At 41.8% G+C, this 23722-nt stretch overlaps 1 protein-coding gene across 1 annotated transcript in view; it reads right to left on the bottom strand.

Moving 5' to 3' along the window:
* The window catches only part of LOC103285105 (glutamate receptor ionotropic, NMDA 2B), a gene marked incomplete at its 3' end in the record, with an annotated part of 69496 nt that extends 46914 nt beyond the window's left edge, over positions 1-22582 (bottom strand). The window contains exons 1-2 of the mRNA XM_054718620.1: positions 22566-22582; positions 21894-22008 (exon numbers count right to left, since the gene is read on the bottom strand). Of these exons, the coding sequence (XP_054574595.1) occupies positions 21894-22008; positions 22566-22582 (132 nt within the window). The remainder of the gene's footprint in view (positions 1-21893; positions 22009-22565) is intronic.
* Between the last annotated feature and the right edge of the window lie 1140 nt (positions 22583-23722).

The raw sequence follows: 23722 nt of genomic DNA, 5'->3' as shown, positions 1-23722 counted from the left end.
CCTATTATAAAAGTGGTAGATAGCTATTACTAACACTTTATTATCTGTTAGCCAGGGTTCCCACTGCTTTAGAGAATCTTCTACAGAAGAATTGGTGCAAACTAGGGTTGTGACTCCCTACATCTTCTGAGGCCTTTCCTTTCCCCTGCTTTCTGCCCTGGGTGGAGTCTTCACAGTTCCTTACCCCTTTTGAGAAATGTCTTCCCTTTTTTTCTAGTTTCTCTTGGAGTATCTTCCCTTTTTCTAATTTCTCTCTTTCTTTCTCCATCTATCTGTCAATTTTCCCTCACATTCCTTTCTTGGCGAACAAAATCCAGAACACCGCAGGCACTAATTTAAAATGTGTTGAACAAATGGTAAGCCAGAGCGTGAACATACATACAATTTAGTCCCAGAATACAATAATGACTTCAAACTATAAAAAGGAAAAAACAAAGCCCTATAAATCATTTCCAATTTTGAAGAAGGGGACCACAGAGGAAGAGATAAGTAGTCACTTGCAAAACAATATCCAGAAACACAGAATAAAATAATAATACTTTACAGTGGGGACTTTGGTGGTCTCTGTGTATGTAACTGTGACACAGTCTCTGACTCCATTCACCAATGTCTCCTTCATGAAGGAGTACAAATGATCCTATTGCATAAGGGAAGACAGTCAGAGGTTTCTCTCTGATTGCTCAGTAGTAAGGTCCCAAAGAAGGCTTCTCTGGGTCGTTAGTGCAGCAAATTACTGAAGAGGCAAGAGAAGCGTGACAGTGGAGAAATTCAACTTCCTTCCTAATCCCCTTCCTGGAAGGTAGCTGTTAATAAAGCCCAAGGAACCAAATGACTGAGCTCCCCCATCTACAAAAGAAAGTTCTAAAAATAAACAATTCTTATAGCTAATTAAGGAATAAATAGTAGTCACTAAAAATATGCCATAGCACACTTTGGAAAATCCAAAAGGGGACTTGTAACCACAGATTGTCTGAACTAGGAGGGACCTTAGGGATTGCACGCAACCCTCTTGTTTGATACATATGGAAACTGAAGCCCACCATTAGTAAGTGGCTTGCCCAAGGTCACCCTGCAGATTGATGGCAGAGCCAAGACTTGACAAGCCCAGGGGAATGGACTCCATATTTCTCCAATTCTAGAACCAAATTGAGTCGTGCAGCAGCAAGGGGAGGCGGAACAGAGAAGGGGATTGGGAACATCCCTGCCAGCAAACTGGTTATAGAGATTTAGTGAAAGTTGAGTCCAAGATTGAAAAAGCAACCCGAAGAGGAAATGGAGCAATAAGACCCACCAGGCAAACCACTTGCTGTTCCTGGAGCGCTTGGTTATTAAAATGGTGTCCTGGGGAATTGGGGATGTTCCAAGAATTAGCTCCAAAGGGCCAAATAGGCTTTTCATGTACTGAAAATGGCCCGAGCTCTCCCTGGTGAAGAAGGGCCCAGGTGTTCATCTATTATTGAGCATGTTTAAAAAGGCATTTAGGAAAGAGCACCCAGAGACAGATTTGCAACGACAAAGTCAGTCCCGGGAGAGCAGTGCTTGCTTAGGAAGGGAGCAGAGTTCATGTTCAGCGATATGGGAAGAGCCAACACAGGCAGGTGTGCGGCATCCTCCAAAACACCTGTTGGCATCTATTCCCCCTCCAGCAGTTCCCCGGGAAGTGAAGAATACAGACCATGAATGCCAACAATGACAGACCTTCTGATTGTCAACACACTCAGACCAATGAGTCATAGCCAATACTTTGCACCTTGTGCATGGGGGTGGGAGTTGAGGGATGAATTTTTAAACTTATATACATACAGACACAGTTTCTAAATAATGGGATAATATATAACACTAAAAATTATGTAATAAACAGATGAATAGAAATAGATAAATAAATATACATATTTAATGATATGTTTTATGTCCAACTTATATTTTTATATTTTAACGATATATATTTATAATATACCACTCACAGCATATTGTTAAAGGAAAATGTAGATTACAAAACAGGATGTATAAATACCATCTCAATTTTATAAAAATATACTTTTATATTAATAAAGCACATTTATAATGGATATGAATACAGAAGGAAAAAGACTGAATGATAGGGACCAAAATGTAAACAGAAATTATCTCTGGGTGGTAGACTTTGAGATGAATTTTATTTTCTTCTTTATGCCATGCTATATCTTATTAGCTTTTCCTTAATGAAAAATTACTATACTTTAGGAATCAGACACAAATGAAAAATAATTATTACATAAAAGAGAGGTTTATTACTCCAGATGAAACAGGAGTCCTCTGGTTCTGAAAAAGAGCCTCAGAATTTTCTGTGCAATACATTTAAAACCACTGTTTAGTCATAGCTGGTTTGGCTCAGTGAGAGAAACACATAGATTGGTTGCCTCCTGCATGCACTCCAACCAGGGCCCAGCCTGGGAGGAGCCTGAAACCGAGGTACTTGCCCTTGACTGAAATCGAACATGGGACCCTTTGGTTCCCAGGCCAACGCTCTATCCACTGAGCCAAACCAGCTAGGGCTATTTGTTCTGATCCTTATTGTTGAAAGTATTACATATGTCCCCTTTTTTTCTCCATTGACCCCCTTCTAGCCTTCACCACCCTATTGTCTGTGTCCATGGGTTATGCATATATACATAGAAGTTCTTTGGTTGATCTCTTCCCACCTACCCTAGCCTTCCCTTGGAGATTCGACAGTCTGTTCTCTATTTCTATATTTCTGGATCTATTTTGTTTATCAATATATTTTGTTCATTAGATTCCACATATGAGTGAAATCATGTGATACTTGTCTCTCTCTGACTGGCATATTTCGCTTAGCATAATACTCTCCAGGTTCCTCCATGCTATCTTAAAGGGTAAGATATCCTTCTTTTGTACTGCTGCATAGCATTCCATGGTGTAAATGTACCACACTTTTTTTATCCACTCATCTACTGATGGGCACTTGGGCTGTTTTCAGATCTTAGCTATTGTAAATTGCACTACTATGAACATAGGAGTGCATATATTCTTTCTGATTGATGTTTTGGGTTTCTTAGGATATATTCCTAGAAGTGGGATCACTGGATCAAATGGCAGCCCCATATTTAATCTTTTGAGGAAACTATACAGTTTTCCATAATGGCTATACCAGTCTGCATTCCCACCAGCAGTCTACTAGGGTTCCCGTTTCTCCATATCCTCATGGTAGTTCTTTAGGTATAGGAAATTCCATTCTGAAATGGAGTGGTTCAAATTTCTGGAGTTGGGAGGGGGGGGGGAAGTTCTAAAATACCTTGTCTCCAGAACAAAATAAGACCCAGCACTCCCCTTTACAACCTTATTAGCATTTGCACAAAGAAAAAGATGCACATGCCATTACTTTCATTATTAACTCTCCTTTCCTTCCATCCTGGAGGCTCAAAATCTCATCTGAGTGTGGCTCTTCTGCCTGGACAACTTCAACTTCCTCTCTTCTCACTCTGCTTCTTCCCTTTCTTTCTCTCTGCTTTATTTAATCAGTCTAGTGCGACTGAAATCATCTTGCTCGCTCTCTCCACTCGGACTCTGCCACTATCTCTTTAACTGCTACCAGCAATCAATTTTCTGTTCCTAAGACGTGGCATTTGTCCTGCCTTCACTTCTAATTTCAGTTTTTCCTACTCCACATCTTTCCTTTCATTTGCCCACCCCCTTTCTTTCATTTTTCTGATCTCCCGGCTGAGTTTTTCATCTGCTGATGCCTTCCTTTCTTTGCCAGGTAAATGCCCTTGAATCACTGATATTCCCCTTGAAAGCTCATGCCTATGAAGCCTTCCCAGGATATTCTCCCACTAAAGAATAATTTGTTACTTTGTGAAGAAAAAAGACAAATTCACACCCTCCATATGCCTAAAACCTTTTAAGGCATGAAACGTTTATATTTCTGTATTTCACTGTCATCCAAATAGAAAGCTCTTTGAATGTGTAGTGTCTTTTGCCTTCTACCATTCTAGGGTGAACTGGGGGATTCAGTATAATACAGAACTGATTTCCCTGTGCCCTGATGCATGGAGACAGCACTCTGAATTCTCAGAGGTCTCCTAGAGGCTCCAAGGTGAACTGCAGCCAGCAATCAAAAAGCTGTGTCAGCTCCATAAATACCCAACTCCCCATACCTGAATGTACTCATTTCCAAGGTATACATTTTAGATTTTAAGGAGGGACAGAATCTTTCTGAACTCATCGCTATCCTGGGAGTTGCAAAGTCCAGTCTATAAGAACCAGGTAGATAATTAATAAAAGGGTTGGGACACCTGGGGGCTGTGTTGAACTGGAGGGAATGTACTCCATCCAAGGAGGGTCACCCCACCCACCCCAAGCCCCTGCGGAATGTGAACCAGTGTTGTTGCCAGTGTTGTTCATTTTCATGAAATCCAGAAATGTGCGGTTCTAATGAAATTTCCAAGTGTCTAAGTGCTAAATGACAATTTATTCTCAGGCCACATATAACATGTCTATGATCCAAAAGCAGTTTGGGGACTGCTAGTTATGACTTTTCCTAAACATCCTCACCGGGTCCTTACATTGTGACTACAGGGTCCAATGGAGACAACTGAGGAAGTACAATAATTGCCACAATAGCTGCAAATGTCATGCTCACTTAAAACAACAGGTTAGGGTAGGTAACTTACTAAATGCAATCAGTTTTTAGTAAACAAATGAAAGTTAATGCTTCTTGGTTTCCTGGGAAAATGAAATATAAATATTGGAATGCTCATATCCTGATGTGTCAAGTTAGAAAAAAAATTCATATTCCCAAGTTCTAAAACCTAGTAGAAATGTTAAAAAAATGGAAGATAAAATATACACACATTTCCCCTGTGGCTCAGAAGTAGATCTGTAGACTATGTATTTAAAGTAAACAGTATCAATGTAAAGTGTAAACAGAGAATCTATGGGAATAATTTGAAAATTTTTTACTATAAATAAATAAGTTACCAGTTAAAGTTCTAACAACAGCCATTGGACAAACTCCTTAGAAATTTAACTGGCAACTTATTTAAAATAATAAAGCCATTTCAAAAGCCCCTGTGGGGGGCTGGCATACCATGTCTGAGAGCCACTGTATCCTATCTGACCACCTTAACAGCACTTGGTGCCATCTGGAATGATCATACTTATTTATTTGTTGATATGTTTGTTGTCTGACTCTCCTCACCACTCCTTGAGGACAGGAAACTTGTTAGTCTTATTTAGTTCTGTTCCTCCAATACCCAGAACAGTGCCTAGCACCTAGTGGGGACTCGGGGGATATTTACTGGATGAATAAACCCAGACAGTCAGCCTAATATCTGGGAGTTTCTATGGCAATTGCCGAAGACCACAGATAATTCAGAATCTCCTAGAGTGAGTGGGACAGGCTTCAACTCTTTCTTGTTGGACTTCTGACTCTGTCCTCCACTTTTGGAGAGAGAAAGATTCAGTTTTATTTTAAAGTTAATGGCTGGGAAATAAAATGAGAACAGAGAACAATGACAGGGTGGCAGTCTTAAATATCCATTACATAGATACTTCTCTTCGTGAAAGGGAAATGACTGTGCTTTATAGGTCAAAACTCATGTTGCTGACCCTCAACCCTGGAGTGTCTGGGGTGGGACCTGAGAACTGACTCTTCACATAAATTCCCAGGTGATGCTGATGCTGTTAGTCCAGGGATTACACTTTGAGAACCACTGGCGAAAACTGTAAAACACTATTAGGTGTCAATTGTTACTATCATTCACTCTCCATTTCACCATCATCTCCTTTAAATTCAACCCAGACTGTGACATATCTTTTGGTATAAACCACTTTCCCTTGTGGAAGGTTTTCCTTTAATGGCTGTGGGCCAATCTACCCACCACACAATAAGGAAGTAATAAAGGGGAGGTGGGCAGTTCTTTATTTTCAACCACAAAGTGGTAGTTTATAAGAATGAAACGAACCCAAGGAGATCGAATGGCACAAGGACGCATTACAAGGTTTCATAAACTGTCATTATTGCTTAATGTGTGTTTGGTTGATCCTTAATGGTTATTGAGAGCCCACAACATACTAAATCTAAGCTGAGGGTTTTAACTCCCTGATTTCTGAGGAATGGACCCAAGCACAGACTGCTTTGCTGTGTCATAGACTTTGCCATCATTTTCTTATTATAAGACTTAATTTTTGTAACCCCTATGCAAACACTTGTTCATATATAGCGGAAGAAAGCTTGCTCATTGCCTATTTATCACCAAGCACGTTGAGAATTCTATTTGCTGTTCCTAGCTCCTTCCTTTTAGTAGCTTGAGGCCAAACCAATTCTGTGCTGTTTTGTGATCATTTTCCTCCTCTTTCTTATTTCTGGACACAATTTCAATTGTATTATCATTGGTTGAAAATACATTCAAGTGAGCTAACTGAACAACTGCATAACACTTGCTACATGCTAGATATTGTACTAAGAGTTTTACATGAATGAAAACTTCTTTATTCCTTATAGCAACAGTTTGAGGTAGACAGTATTATTCTTCTTATTTTACCTGGTATAGATGAGGAAACTGAAGCATAGAAAGGGAGAGCAACATCTATTTACATTTCTTCAGATAAATCACTGTGTTAAGCAGAGGTAATATAGGAAGCCTCTTGGCTTTTAAACTATGCCTCACTGAACAGTTCAATAATCCAAGGTTAAAGGGAGAACATAAGCCAAGGCATGTAGGCACAAAAGTACAAGAGGTGTTAGAGAAGGGTTGGTTGCAGTTACATTGGCATGTTAAGCTAAATGCAGAGGTGAAGGGGGGAGAGACTGGAGCGTAGGTTTGAATGCCCTGTCTTGAGAGCCAGGGTTGGAAGCACAATTTGTCCTGTGGAAGCATATCTTAAATTTCTGTCATTTAAGTACCACTGTAACAATTTTTGCCACATCTGTGTACCACCTACACTATTTTTATTTTTTGTTACTATTTTTTATTTTAACATTTATATAGGATTTTACAGAGATTTTTAAACTAAAGGTCATGCAAGTAATTTTAGAAAAATAGATTTTAAAATTTTATTTTATTTTTTCCATCACCATTTATCCCTTTCTTGCCCTCTTCCACGCCCCCCCCCCCGACTCAGCCCCTGCAATCACCACACTGTTGTCTGTGTCCATGAGTTCCCTCTCTTTTCTTTTTTCTCTTTTGCTCAATGCCTCCACCCCTCCATCTCCCCCCGCCCCCTGAGCTGTCTGCCTGCTCTCTATCTAAGAGTCTGTCTCTATTTTGCTTAGTAGTTCAGTTTGTTAATTGAATTTCACATAGTGAAATCGTATGGTACTTGTCATTCTCCGACTGGCTTATTTCACTTAGCATAATGTTATCCAGGTCTATCCATACAGTTGCAAAGAGTAAATTTCCTTCCTTTTCATGGCAGAGTAGTATTCCATTGTGTAAATGTACTACACTTTTTTATCCATTCATCTATTGATGGACACTTGGGCGGCCTCCAGATCTTGACTACTATAAATAATGCTGCAATGAACATAGAGGTACAGTGCTCAATTGTCACTAACCATCAGATAAATGCAAATTAAAACCACAATAAGATATCATTTCACACCTATCAGAATCAACAAACCACAAGTGTTGGCTAAGATGTGGAGAAAAGGGAACCCTCATACTGTTGGTGGGAATGCAGACTGTGGAAAGCAGTATGGAGTTACCTCAAAAAATTAAAAATGGAACTGCCTTATGACCCAATGATTCTACTTCTGGGAATTCATCCAAAGAAACCCGAAATACTAATTCAAAAAATATATATACCACCTATACTATTTTTACTTAATATATGAAATAACCTTCCTTTTAAAAATAAATTTATTTAAAAATTCATATCATTATAAATATGAGATGGGACACTAGCCAAAAACAGGAAATAACTATAAAAATAAGTAGATGGTTATTTAAATAAAAGATATGTATCCCTCTTAAATTAATTCATACACCACAGTGAAACCCACAATTACACTTGGAGAAACATGAAGTGACAATGATGAATCACAGAAGATCAGTGTTCTTATTTGTTGAGTTTTGCTCCTACTCTCTATCATAAATACACTGAGTGGCCAGATTATTATGATCTCTGAACGCATAATAATCTGGCCACTCAGTGTACTTCTCTTGAGTACCTCATTTATTTGATATCAAAGATACTATAAATCATGCACCTGATCAGTTTTCCCCTTTGCACTGGCTGATAGAAGCTCAGGGCAAATAGGTGGCTGATCTCCAACAAAAGTCTAGAGTACTTTTGGTACCCATTTGATATAAAAATACACTGAGTGGCCAGATTATTATGCATTCAGAGATCATAATAATCTGGCCACTCAGTGTATATAAATGAACCTTCACCTAGTTTTATGAAATCTCAAAACTTCTCTCTCATAGCTAATTGAGTTCACAAAATATTTGGCTGGTTGTGTTTTATGAAAAACAAAGTTAAAAATCACATCACTCTCCTCCTCAGATTTAAGGACTGTTTTGTAGGTCAACTATTTTAAATTCCCCCTGGTGTTTCTGCATTTATCTGCATCTCCAGCAGATGTCTGATCAACAGGGCTATACGGCTACAGTGGCTGCAGTGGTGGCTGCATTTTAGAGGAGCTTTAATGATAACTCTTTCCTAGAGTTATCATTCTGTGCAATCAGGACCTAGACAGCTGCTTTTATAGGTAGTTATGGCCTTTGTTATTGAAAGAAAGATCTTTCCTCACCATTTGAGGAGATAGGTTCTTGTTCTCAACTGAAAAGAGAGTGTGTGTTTAATAAAAGATAGTGAGAGGGTATAGGGATGTAGGGTATACAGGAGGCTTTTTTGTTGTCTTTATCTTTCTTGCCTCCCTCCCTCCTTCATTTATCATTTTTGACAGGAAAATGTTACACTGAAACAGCCAATAACTGTCTGGGCTAACTACTCTCCTTGCCCCATCAGGACCATTTCTTAATACTTAGTTTAAAAACTCTTAGATGATGTGGCCCACGTGTTTCCAGGGTGTGATATCTTCTAGTCTACAAACTTATTCCCACTGAGATTGCTGTGCTTTGACCCTATTAGCCTAGTTGTGCTCTCATACTGTGTGTTAAGGCACAAAGTATCCTGGACTTAAATGGAGCTAGATGTAAATGACTCCAGCCAGTTCTGCCACTGCTTAGCTGAGGGAATTTCAGCAAATCATGGGAGCTCTCTGAGCCTCAGTTTACTTATTTACACAAGTATTTCCCAAAGATAGGAATCAAAACAAGATCATATATACTAAACTTTTTCACCATATGGTTAGTAAGGTGTTATATAAATGTCAGATGTGATAATGGCCAAATCTTTTTAAAATCCCTTAATCTCCAGCTAGATAGACTGTTCTAGAATTGTACATCTTTCCCAGCTCCTATTGGGAAAACAGAATTTTTTTCACTAGTCTATAAAGAGAATGCTGAGGTGGCTTAACTATCCACCAGAAATTCTACCTGAGGGTTGATATTCTGTTCCTTTGCCAGCAAGCTCCCTTCCCTATGGGCTGAATAAAGAAAACTGGCACACATTATTCCAAGAATAGCTGAAAACAATGATCTTAGAAGATATTTCACACCAAACTGTTGAAGTAGAAGAATGTGGAAGGATACCTAGAGGAGGCTGGTGTAAATAGGAATGCTGTGCACCTGGCAAATATGGCATGAAGAATGGCTTCCTTCCCCCTAAAGTCTCTCCCTCTCCTGACCACTGCCCTCTATGTGTGCCCTTCTCCTCTGTATTTGCCTCCCCAGGATCACATTTTTCCACTCACTGCTCCCCTGGCACAGATTCACTTTACATTTAAACCTTCTGAACATTTAGCTGATGGAGCTGTGACCTGAAATGCCTTTAGAAGCAGCAGTGGGACGTCTTCATGGGCAGGAAACACCTGGACCCTGGATCACAGGTGAGGTGACAGCTTCCAAGCAACCTTAAGATTTCATCTCTCTCTCTCTCTCTCTCTCTCTCTCTCTCTCTCTCTCTCTCTCTCTCTCTCTCTCTCTTCACTGAATGTGTGTGTGTGTGTGTGTGTGTGTGTGTGTGTGTGTATGATGAACAGAACTAAGCTAATAGAGGAAATAATACAATCACCCCGAATAGTCTGAGATCTATGGCTATTGTGGGAGATTTATATCCATGTTTTTTATTAATAGCTTTAATTCTTAAAGACAATTTGTTGTCTTAAGTGGCCAACACTTCCTTTCAAATCTTGTTCTGCAGTCCTATTAACAGAGTTAACATGCCAAGGTCAGAGCCTCTCTCCCTGTGTACATGAATTACTTTTACCCTATTCCTGGCCAGCTCTCATAAACAGGGATTATGGAGAGAGACTGTGTGTGGACTAGTACAAATCCATCATCACTGTAGGAAAACCTCACAGTGGAAGATCTCCTGGTGCTAGGTCAGCAGAGGCTTGCTTGTATATGAAGGACATTCAGATATTATACTTTAATGTAAAACTTGAGATCCCAGAAAATGTCGATATTATATTAATACTAGAGGCCCAGTGCATGAAATTCATGCACAGGGGGTTATGTCCCTCAGCCCAGCCTGCACCCTCTCCAATCTGGGACCCCTCGAGGGATGTCCAACTGCCCATTTAGGCCCAATCCCTCTCACAATCCAGGACTGCTGGCTCCCAACTGCTCGCCTGCCTGCCTTCCTGATTGACCCTAACAGCTTCTGCCTGCCAGCCTGATCACCCCCTAAACACTCCTCTGACAGCCTGATTGATGCCTAACTGCCCTCCCCTGCAGGCCTGGTCACTCCTAACTGCCCTCACTTGCAGGCCTGGTCCCCCCCTCCCAACTGCTCTCCCCTGCCGGCCTGGGTCCCCCCAACTGCCCTTCCCTGCAGGCCCACTCACCCCCAACTTCCCTCCTCTGCAGCCCTGGTCACCCCTAACTGCCCTCCCCTGCTGGCCTGATCCTTCCCAACTGCCCTCCCCTGCTGGCCTGATCCCTTCCAACTGCCCTCCCCTGCTGGCCATCTTGTGGCAGCCATCTTGTGTCCACATGGGGACAGCCATCTTGCATGTTGGAGTGAAGGTCAATCTGCATATTACTCTTTATTAGATAGGATAGAGGCCTGGTGCACGGGTGGGGGCCAGCTTGTTTGCCCTGAAGGGTGTCCTGGATCAGGGTAGGGGTTCCCTTGGAGTATGGGGTGGCCTGGGCGAGGGGCGTGTAGTGGTTTGCAGGCCGGCCATGCCCCCTGGCGACCCAAGTGGAGGCCCTGGCATCTGGGATTTATTTATCTTCTATAATTGAAACTCTGTAGCCTTCAGCAGAGGCCAGGGCAGGCCAGGAACTTGGCTTCCTCCATCGCCAGGGAAACCCAAGCCTCCTGCTCTCTCCGTGGCCGCAGCCATTTTTGTTGGGATTTATTTAGCTTCTGTAATTGAAACTTTGTAGCCTTCAGCGGAGGCCTGGGCCAGCCAGGGTGTGCAGGAAGCTTGGCTTCCTCCATTGCCAGGAAAACCCAAGCCTCCTGCTCGCTCCGTGGCCGCAGCCATCTTGGTTGGTTTAATTTGCATACTCACTCCTAATTGGCTGGTGTGCATGGCTTGTGGGTATAGCAGAGGTACAGTCAATTTGCATATTACTCTTTTATTAGATAGGATATGCACAGAGTAGCTTGTTTAGTGGGGAATACATAAAGCTATGAAAAGAGTAGTACCTGCTATCAAGTTCCAGTCAGTCTTTAGGCACATCAGCCTGTGGGTATGTGAGTTAGCCACATGCCCTACCCACTGGTGAGAAAAGGGGATTGCTCTCCCTTCTTCCTGTGTCACTTGTGGCAGAAAGAATAGAAATAGCACCAGAAAGCCTGGCCACTGTGGCTCAGTGGTTGAACATCAACCTATGAACAAACCAGGAGGTCACAGTTCAATTACTGGTCATAGCACATACTGAGTTGTGGACTTGATCCCCAGTGTGGGGCATTCAGGAGGCAGCTGATCAATGATTCTTTCTCATCATTGATGTTTCTATCTCTCTTTCCCTCTCATTCCACTCTCTGAAGTCAATAAAAATATTTTTAAAAAGAAAGAAAAGAAATAGCACCAGAAGGAATGTCACATCAAACATGAGCCCTACTAGTTTCTTGGGAACACAGGCCTGAATTTTACAAGCCTCTGACCCTCAAGAAAATAGTCCCATATGATAAAAATTGCAGACACAGAACACATAGCCAATCCCTTTCTCTGTGTGATGTAACTACCAAAGAAAAAAATATTGTCATCAGCAAAGTTAGAGGACAGCACCTCCAATCAAAAGATCAGAAAGGGAAAAATCCTCCGAAGACCAGAAATCACAGAGGAGCACCTTCCCCACCAACTGCATATGTGTCCACTGGTTGCTAGTGACTGAATATAACCTAAGTAATTCTCAAATTAAAGGCTGTCTTTTTAACATTCAGGACTGTTAGATAACAAAGAAAGTGGCCAAACATTATTGCCTTGAAAAGCAGTCTTATGGCATCAAAGTTGGACTATCAAAAACTCAGAAATTGGCCCTGACCGGTTTGGTTCAGTGGATAGAGCGTCGGCCTGCGGACTCAAGGGTCCCAGGTTCGATTCCGGTCAAGGGCATGTACCTTGGTTGCGGGCACATCCCCAGTAGGAGGTGTGCAGGAGGCAGCTGATCGATGTTTCTCTCTCATCGATGTTTCTAACTCTCTATTCCTCTCCCTTCCTCTCTGTAAAAAATCAATAAAAAAAAAACAAACTCAGAAATTGTTTTTATATAAGAAGCAGAGTCTCTGTGTAACATACATATAAATATCTAATCATGAGGGATCAGCTTGGAGAAGCATGATCTATCCTAATAATGGACTATTAGGTAGTCATTAAATTTCATGCTTATGGATAATATTCATAAAGAGGAAAAGGTCTATCATATCATAGTAAGAGAAAAAAAGCAGATTGCAAACTGTTCACATACAGAGTGGAGCAAAAGTAGGTTTACAGCTGTTCATATGGAAAATAACACAAAAATTAATAAATAATAATACAAGAATAAACTCTATGTTTCATGTACTCAGAACTCTAAACCTACTTATTCCCCATCCTGTGTTATGTTCCCAGTTCTATTGCATCACATTGAATTCACACATACTATAAATACAATATGCACAGAAATAAAACACCAGTAAGAAATAGAATAAATGTAAATGCTAATTCTTTGTTTGTGTATATACAGGTAACTTTTATTTTATCCCTCATAATGGCTTTAATAAGTGTCAATTACCTTCATAATAAGAAAATCATAAATATGTTTTAACCTCTATATTAACACAAGAATCCTCTAACCTCTATACTAATATTTCTTTCAATACCACTACTGACAAAACATTATCGCCTAGGAATTAGAAAGATAGTGCAGAGGACTCGGGAGCCAACCATAAACAACTGTCATGGAATAAAAATCTCAATAAAATTTAAACAAGATGGATGAAAGTCATATTTGTGCTCTGGAGACATGTTCCTCTTTACCGTGTTTCCTTAAGTCAAGGTTAAGTCAGAACTCCTGTCTCTGGGTTCAACTCTGTTTTTTCTCCCCACCAGCATGTGCAGGTTTCAAAAGCAGAGCTGACCAATATTATCTTACTGTTTTATCCCTCATTCGGTGGCTCACGATAAATATACAAAGACAACCAGCCTTTCTGAAATGAGATTTCTGAAGTCTATTCCCTCATTACATCCTGCTCTTCTCTTCAAATTATTTTACAATCGTGCATGGGGGTAGAAGCTGCACTTTATGGATTAAGTCTAACAGCAGTGCTGAGAGTTTGTGGGTTAAGGGCACACCTCCTATTCCCAGGTGTTGGCCCCCAGTGATCTCTTTCTGGAACTCCAAAACCAGTATAGGCAAAGAGGATGGGCTTGGCTCTTGGAGCTCAGGGAACAAGAAGAATGGAACTCTTGGATGTGAGAATCGATGATAACTACAACTCAGAAAGATAGCCAAAAATGTGTAATCTGGTACCCTGTCTGTAAGTCATCATCATAAAGAAAATGTTTATGAGCAGAGCCTTACTAATCAAGCAATATGAAACATCCACCCAATTATTATTCCATACCAAATAATAAAATTTAACAATCAACCTAGGTTATAGAAATATTAAGTGTCACAATAAGCACTCTTCTCTTTGCAGTGTCCTTTCCCCGGCCCTCAGACACTAGGAAAACTACAACATTAATCTGATGGTGGCTCATGGTAGGTACTCAATAATTATGTGTGAGAAGAAAGGAAAGGGGAGGAAAGGGAGGAAGGAAAACTCTCAACATCATGTAGTTCATGTATTGGTTCGGGGGCAGGACTGTACATTACAGAGCGATAAGAACATATTCTATGTCATCCCTCCTGTTGTTAACAGTTCTGATACTCAACACATCTCTCTATTAAGAAACTTTCCCTATAGCTCATATAAATCCCCTCTGCTTGATCTTAAGCCCACTTACTCTGGTTCTGTCTCAGAGGAGAAAGTGAACAGCTGATCTCAACCTTTGGAACAATAATTATTCATACATTTAAGGAGAGTATGCCATCACGTCAGTGCCTTTTCTTCTCCCCCTAATGACCCCAATTCCCACAGACTTTCTCCAAAGATCCTGTTTTATAATCCCTTAATCCAATAATGCATATTAGTACTCAGTTCTAAGTCAGCAAAAATAGCATATTGTCAAATGGCAGTATCAGGAGATCCAGAACAAACATGTCGAGCATGAGGAGCTTCTGTTTCACCTCTCAGACACCTTCCACAGAGTCTGGAGAGAGCAGGGCTATTCCCTAGCCTCTCCTATGAGGCTGGAGCAAAACATGGCTTGTACAGGTGTGTTTGGGCATCACCAAATACTTACTGGCCTACTTTACAGTCTTACACTATGCTGGGCACAGACACATAGTGGAAAACCAAACAGATGTGGTCCCTGTGTTCATGAGCAGTCTGTCCATTTGTACATGAGTGAGTCTATGTGTATGTGTGTGTGTGTGTGTGTGTGTGTGTGTGTGTGCATATAGTCATGTGAGTGGATGGAGAGGCTGTTTTATTTTACCAGTCAATGGCTTTCAAGTGGAATATGTCATAGCAGTGATTAACTTCAATTGTACTATCACCAAATGGGCCACCCTAGTCCAGTGGTCGGCAAACTGCGTCTCGCGAGCCACATGTGGCTCGAGAGCCGCGGTTTGCCGCTCTTGACTAATGAGTTTGCCGACCACTGACCTAGACTCTCGATTCCAATAATTACAGGCTGTTGTTGTTCCTTGTGATTAAGCCCCTATCCCAGTGGTCGGCAAACTCATTAGTCAACAGAGGGGCAAACCGCGGCTCTCGAGCCACATGTGGCTCGCGAGACACAGTTTGCCGACCACTGCCCTAGTCCTTCGGTGCTAGTATCACCAGAGCACTCATACCTGGAGTTAGTGCTGTCTCCTGGGTATTGCAAGCCTAAAATGATAGCTGGGGATTGTGAAGCCCAAAGAATGACCCAACCATGACCTATGTAAGGAAGGCCATCTTCTGGTAGGTGGAGGCAGGGAAGAGGGAGTGGGCTTCTAAAGTACATATTTTGCCTCTTTGGGGCAAAGACAAGCAGAGATGGAAATCATGCCTATCCTTCTGCTATTCTGGCTCAGTCCCTTTAAGGCCTGTTTACATCTTATAGTCTAAAAATGCACCATCATCATTTCTTGAAGTCATTACCCAGAACACACCCCCACTGCATTTCATTTTTATTATCCCCATTTTAGGATCATTTAAATGGAAGCAGAGAGCAGTGGCAATGAAGCAAATCATGAGAGGCTCTGATAAAGACAGAAGCCTGGATGCTTGTTGGAACTGCTTCTTGGTGCCAGACTATTTTTAATGTAAGTTTATGAAGCCATTCCCCACTTACAAATGAACCTACCTGGCACACAATTAATTTTCACCACTCCAACTTACCATGCTATGCCTGCATGTGTGTGTGTGTGTGTGTGTGTGTGTGTGTGTGTGTGTACATTCCTTTTTAAATGTTCTTCTCCACATTCCTACATACCAGAGTGAGGTACTGGCTTTCTGTGAACATAATCTGATCTAGAGATCCCATTGCTATGCTAGCTGCACCCCTATCCTCCTTAGTGGCTCCTTACATAGTATCCCATCAAAGGCTCACAAGAGCTGGTACTACTTGTTTTTAAAAAAGGAGGTTGGTGAGTTCATATACAAAATTTGTATGTGCTTGGAATATTTTCAGAGTGAATACATGAGACATTAGAAATAATAACTGCTCTAGGAGAGGCCTGAAGGAACCAAGGATCACAGATGATAAGAAGACATTCTTTTAAAAAATATATATATTTTTTATTGATCTCAGAGAGGAATGGAGAGGGAGAAAGAGAGACAGAAAGATCAATGATGAGAGAGAATTATCGATTGGCTGCCTCTTGCACACCCCCTACTAGGAATTGAGCCCACAGCCTGGAATGTGTTCTGACCGGAAATCAAAACATGACCTTATGGTTCATGGGTCAATGCTCAACCACTGAGGCACACCAGTCGGGCCATTTGACTTTTTTTTATACCATTTGACTTTAAGCCATGAGTAAATATTACCTTAAAAAATTACACTAGGAGAGTAGGAACTACCAAATGATACTTGTTGGATACTGGCTGTATTTCAGTCACTACTAACTGTTGTTTTACTATAAAGTCTCCTTTAATCTTATAACAGCCTTACACAAAGCCCTATTTTACAACATGGAAAGAGACTCAGGTAATATCAGTGGCTTGGTTTATACAGCTGATAAATGGCCACATAAACTGGGCTCTTTCTGATTTCCAAAGCCATGCTCAGTCCCATAGACTATGTTGCCAGGACTTCAAGTCTTTTGAAAATAAACCACATTTATAATATAGTACCTTTGAGACTACTTTTAAAAATCCTATGAAATCCCATCACACGTTCGCCTTCCTGGACCTGCTTGCTAACCGTGGTCAGGCCTGCGTCCACTGGACACTGAGCCCACTGAAGACTGTCCACCAGTCCTCTGCTGGCACTCGGAGCACTCACTCTGAAGGCGGGCACCGTACCTGCTCTCATGCTCCCTTCAGTAAACCACTCTATCTAAATGGGAGACTTTCGTGTAGAAATAAAGTGGCTGGTCAATACTCTAAATCTCCTATGCCTATGGATTCTTCATCTATTTAACAATTATCTCTCAAGTGTCCACTCTTCTTAGTGTAAGAACTAAAGGAAGCAAAAACAAGATCCTTGTTCCCATCGAGTGTTCATCCTGGTGTGAAGAGACAGGCAATAAACAAACAGCAGTCAAATGAGCAAACATCAGATAATAAGTATATTGAAGACAATTAAAATTAAAATAAACTGTTGTGATAGAGTGACTGGGTGGCTACTTTGTCTCAAGTCAACAGGGAAGGCCTTCTGATGAGGTGATGTTTATTTAAATGGCAAGAATGACGCTTTGTCCTGGGAGCTACTGTCCTTAAAAACAGACTCGGGTTTCTTTTGTATGCTCCAGCTCTCACCTGATTTTCATTCCAAGCGCCTGTTTACAATGTGAATTTTTAATCCCAGAAGTTAGAGTTGGAAAGGACCCTACAAATCTTCTTAATCTCATGCCTCGATTTTAGACACCAGGAAAGAAAGATCTAGAAAAGTGAGAAGAGTGGGTCACACAGCCAGTTAGGAGCATGGCTGAGAGTCCAGTCTCCTAGCCAATGTTTCTTCCACAAACCTAGATTCCTTTCCTGCTTATCTTCTTCCCCCTCCCCCTTTCTTTGAATTTATTGGAGTGACACTGGTGAACACAATTATACAGGTTTCAGGTACACAATTCTACAACACATCATCAGAAGAGTGTGTTGTGTGTTCACCACCCCAAGTTATCTTCCCAGTATCCATTTCCTCACTGTAAGATCCTGCCCTGGTGCCTGACTCTCTGGAGTCCACATATACTAAAGCTCCCCTGGACCACAAGGAGGGACCTGCAGGAGTGGTATCAGGAATCCGGAGAATGCAGAACAATGCTGGGGCTTGGGTTACTGTGGAAGAAAAGGTACAACTTCCCACAGTGTGATTTCACCACATCTCAGACATGCCCTGGAACTGTGCCTGTCTCCTGCCACCCCTTCCTGCCCACCAGAGAGCCCTAACAAGAGCCTCCTGGTTTAGAACTTGTGTGGCTCTGTGAACTCAGTGAACACTAAAGATCTCTCCCCAGCAGTGTTCCCTGATTTAACCAAGTCGATACGAAAATATTCTATTCTGTGATTTCAACCCCTCTCCAAATGCTTTACAAAATGATTAACCACAGAATTTCTTTAAATAATAAGTTCCATTAGTATATTTAAAGTATGATCTATGAAAACTCAGCCTACACACAGATCTTATTTCCCACCACCAGAAACAACAAAAACCCAGCTACTGTATCAAGGGCAATAGCATAAACTTGGATTCTTAATGATGGATTTTAGACTCTTGTGTTATGTAATGGTTCTCATTCATTGGACAAATATTTATTGAACTGCTCAATGTAACACTCTTCCAGGTTGCTGCGAGGACACAATAAAAGACATCCTCTGGCCGCCGGAAGCATGCATGCACACAGCCCTAACACAGGCAGATGTGATGAGTGCTACAACATAGGTATAGGCAAACCCTACAAGGGATGAGGGAGTAAGATTAAATTTCGGTCAAAGATCAGGGAAGGAGACAGCAACATTTTAATTGAGTTTCAAAGGCTGGTTATTATTTGTATAATTGTACAATTCATCCCAGGAAAAGAAAACATCATGACATGTTGTACATACAGGGGCACACTTTCAGGACAGAGAGGAGTCCAGCATAGCTTGATGGTAGACGGGAAACAAAGAAGAAGAGAAAGACAGGAGTTGGAAGGTAGACCAGAGCCTTGAATGAAAGAGTAAAGTTTAGACCCAATCCATAAACCACAGAACCTTTGAGTGGGTTTTGGACAAATAAAAAACATAATCATAATTATGCCTTAGGAAGCCTATTCTGCATCCATGTTTAAGGGCTGATCTGAATGGACAAATGTGGGAATCAAGAGGCAAGAAGGCATACATATCACAATCACTTTGTTCCTGGATAAGAGAAAAAGTAAGGAATACATTCAAGAGCTAGAATAAAGGTAGAAGTGATAAAAAAGGGAGAGGATCCAAATTCCAGGGACGAGAATCTAGTTTTGGAAAGGGGTGGGAACCGCAGGCCTCAGATTCCAGCCTAAGGAAGAGAAGTCAGCACGAGTAACAGTAAGTAGTGTCTCTTTAAGAAAGGACAGTTTGAGATGCCCCATACTTGAGACAGTAATCATGAGTCTACCGCACAAAAGCTACCCCAGCTGGACGTCTTCTGATCCATGCCTGAAGCCTCAGTTATTAATAACTCCTCTTCTGGAGATGTACAGAAGTGCCTATTATACACGAGGGTCCCAGCATACTTCTTAAATTATTTTGTCTCTACAGCAGCAGTGAAAATCAGCTTGATTGGGATGAAGAGCAGGAGCCCAGGGAAGAACCATTTCTGAACAAATGATAACTCAGAGGAGGGCGGGCAACTTTAATCAAGAACACCAGGCATAATGTAAGCCTTATACTGTCCCTGAAATGAGGAAAAACATGACAGATGGAGGTCTTTCAATCTGAAGAATAAGGTCCTAGGTTCCACTACCTGAGCTACATATGCCCAGTTTCACAGGTGAGCAGTCATATACTATCTGTCCAGGGCTCTCTGTAACAAGGCCATGAATTTTAAGTTGATCTCTGGCCTCTTTTCCTGGCTACTCTGTCGAAATATATAGCTTGGTTTCCATCCTGGTCAGAGTCACGCTGACATCTTAAAGCCTGCTCTCAGCCTATCGGTCCATGGAGTCTGTAGAAATTGCCTTAAATCAATGTTTCCCAACGTGTTTCACAGAATATGAATTTCAGGAACAAAGGGGTGTTGTGTTAAAATAAATTTTGGAAATGACAAGTTAAATAATATAAAATATGTTTGTTCGGTTTTTTTGCTACAAGATACCTCTGAACTTTCAATTGCTAACATGTTCTGAGAATCTCTCAGGATGAGAAAGAGTAGGTAGCATCTCCCAACCTTATTTATCTGCAGAACCATTTTTCAATAAAGCATCTCAAGGGTCCTGCAGAACATACTTTGAGAAATACCAGTGATGGCATTACTCTCAGGACCATTTGTACTTGAATAGGAATCAGGAACAATAATAAAAGCTCATACCTGTAGAGTACCTACTATGTGCCAGGCACCTTTTCAAGTTGTTTACATCTATACTAATAAAAGGTTAATATGTTAATTAGACGGGAGACTTTCTGGATGATGGTCTGGGGATTAATGGTGGAGCACAGGCCAGGTGGGAAACACCTGCCTCTGCTCTGCCATTGATCCCAGAGCCCCAACAGGGTAGCCAGGGCCTCCCTCTGCACAGCATTGATCACAGAGCCCTGGCAGGGTGGGTAGGGCAGGCAGGGCCTCCCTGTGGGCGGCAATTGATCACAGAGCGTAGGCTGGGTGGAAAGAGCCTCCCTGTGAGTGGTGATTAATGGCTGAGTGCAGGCCAGTGGGAAATACCTGCCTCTGCTCTGCCATTGATCCCAGAGCCCCAGCAGGGTGGGCAGGGCCTCTGTGTGGGCGGGGATCAATGGTGAGCCCAGGCCTGGTGGGCAGGGCCTCCCTGTGGGCCAGGATTAGTGGCGGAGTGCCAGCTGGGTGGGAAATGCCTGCCTCTACTCTGCCTTTGATCCCAGAGCCCCAGCTGGGTGGCCAGGGCCTCCCTCTGAGCATCATTGATAATAGAGCCTTGGCAGGGTGGGCAGGCAAGTGGGGGGGGCAGTTGGGGTGAGCAGGCCAGCGAGGGGGCAGTTGGGGGCAAGCAGGCCAGCAGAGGGGACAGTTGGAGGTAATCAGGCTGGCAAGGGGGGCAGTTTGGGGGCGAGCAGACCCGCAGGCAGAGTGGTTAGGGGTGATCAGGCAGGCAGGCAGGCGAGTGGTGAGGAGTCAGCAGTCCTGGATTGCGAGAGGGATGTCTGACTGCTGGTTTAGGCCCAATCCCTAAACCGGCAGTCAGATATCCCCCAAGGGGTCCCAGATTGGAGAGGGTGCAGGCCGGGCTGAGGGAGACCACCCCCTCCCCCCGCACGAATTCCGTGCACCGGACCACTAGTATAATAATATTTAATCCTCATAACAACCCTGTGATAATGGTGGGTGCTATTATTATTCCCATTTTACAGATGATGAAGTGGAGGCACAAGTGGTGAAGAGAACTGTACAAGGTCCCTAAGTAGATAAGATGGTTAGTAGAGGACCTGGGAATTAAACCTAGGCCATAATTTCTAATGGTAGAATTTTAGACATTGTGATTAGCTGGCAGTGGGAGAGAGCCTGAGAAAAGACTTGCATGGCAAGCCTCATCACTGTAAATCCACACCTGTATGCTCATAAATTAGGCCTCCCCAGTGTATTGTGTAGGACACGACTTCTAAATTGTATCACTGACACGGTTTCTTCACCAAAATGTGTTACATGGTACATGCACAACCTTTCTTTAAAACAAAGTCATGATTCAGACAACACCATACTAATAAAAAGGGCAATATATAAAAAATAATCATTTGATTAACCAATGTAGCAAGAATATGAAGATACGAGTTTGAGAAATGGCTTCTTCTGTGTTCTCAAAGTATTGATTTCTTGCTCCCTGCCTCAGAGAGCAAAACCAAGAAACTGCTTTCATTTAATGTTTTGCAAACTTTCCACCCATTCCACTCTAGTGTGCTTGAGAATTGCCAAAGACATGTCCTACCCTCTCCCATTTCCTCTCCTTGTTCAGAAGGATTATCACCAGTTTCGGGTGCATCTGGTAGCCATCTTCACTGAAGGACAGATTTCTCCCCTCAAAAGTGACATTGATCAGATACCTGTGAAGATAAAATAAAAGAAAGATTAAAAGTATGAAGAAAGTATGTCAAGAACAAGATAGCTAGGAAGAAAGAGACAAAGGTGGATGGAGATAGACACATAGATAGATATATAAATATATGTGAAAATGTGGTACCCCTCAAACTTTTGGTTACTCAATAGAGTCATCAAATTTTCACATCATAGGAATAATATCTACACTAATAAAAGAGAAAAATGCAAATTGACCATATCTTTGCGATGCCCACCAGCCAATCAGGAGTGAGTATGCAAATTAACCCAACAAAGATGGCAGGTTAATTTGCATACACAGGCACAAGCGGCCAGGGGTGGGAAGGAAGGCCCATTCTTGCACTAATCTTCATGCATCAGGCCTCTAGTGAGAAGATAATATAATAATTTGAAATAAGGGCACCGTGTTTGAATTTAGTCTATATCTATGACTTTGAGCAAATCACTTAGCCTTTTGAACATCACTCTTCTTCCTTATCTACAAAACTGGGGTAATAAAGAAATTTACTTTATTGGGTTTATCGGCTTAAATGTGATAACTCACCATGGGACCTGGTGCATAGTGCACTCTCATTGTGTTAACAATTATTTTTAAAAGCAGTGGAATAAAGGTGGTAGAAACAAGAAAAGAAAGTGGGAATGTACCATGACAACTTTCTGCTAAGAAAGGTGGCATATTGGAGCTTAGGGTCTCACCCCCTACCAGAGATATTCATAGGCTTTTGAACTCTTGCTAAGATCCAGCCTAGTCCATACTTCTAAGAGATGTGAGATGAGTCAAGCAGTCAGGGATCTGGTTCCACAAGATGCACCTGGGAACTAGGACTATTGTACTGTACACTGTGAATAGAAAATGCTGGGGGCAAAGGGAGAATGAGGGAGAGGCATTTCACAGAGAGAGAGTTCTAGGCACAGGCTTATAGCAGAAACTCTGGAAATAACTAGAATCAGACCAATGAAATTCTTTCTCCACAACACCCGCACCTACACTCTACCTTGTTGGCCACTCTGATCTGTTGAAGAGTTCCCTCATTGGGAATTTCCACAGGCATGCTCATTACAACCAAATTAGTTCAACTGTGCTGATGGTAATTAATGTCCCTTTACCATAATGGCCCAAAGAATCAATAATGATTAGCTCTGTGTCCACAAGACATGCTATTCTGGAGCCTCAGCCTGATGCTACTGTGAGATGTGTCTCTGCTAAGAAGCAAAGGGGGTATCTTATCACTGACACGAGGTCCTAAAGGGCTTTGGAGATATGGCCAACAATGATTTCCTAATATTACACTGAAGGGGAGAAGAAGAAAGCATCAGGAGGCAACTTAAAGTTATGTTAATTGAATTATCTTAAGTAAATGATGTTGTAAATATCTAAATGGTCCTTGGCAGAAAAAAGTTTCCCATCCCTGGTTTAGGCAATGATAAAGATGACTAGGCATCATAAGCCAAACTCCCATGGATCTCTTCTCACTTCTAGGGCTGCCTGGGATTTTTTAAGCCTCTCATTCTCTGGTCTTGTGTAGCTTCACAAATGTAACCAGGAAGAACCCTTAAGATCACAGAGTAGAGATCCTAGAATCTCAGAATTCAAAGAAACATACATAATCAACTAGCTCACCACTTCTTACAGTTTATACTTCCTGTCTATAGCATCATACACTTGGGCCTCACAGCTCTTTTTGAATACTCCCACTGATA

This window comes from Eptesicus fuscus, chromosome 7 (genome assembly GCF_027574615.1).
Source record: "Eptesicus fuscus isolate TK198812 chromosome 7, DD_ASM_mEF_20220401, whole genome shotgun sequence".
NCBI lineage: Eukaryota > Metazoa > Chordata > Mammalia > Chiroptera > Vespertilionidae > Eptesicus > Eptesicus fuscus.
Note: the sequence above shows the minus strand (reverse complement) of the source record. Positions and strands in the feature narration are given on the sequence as shown.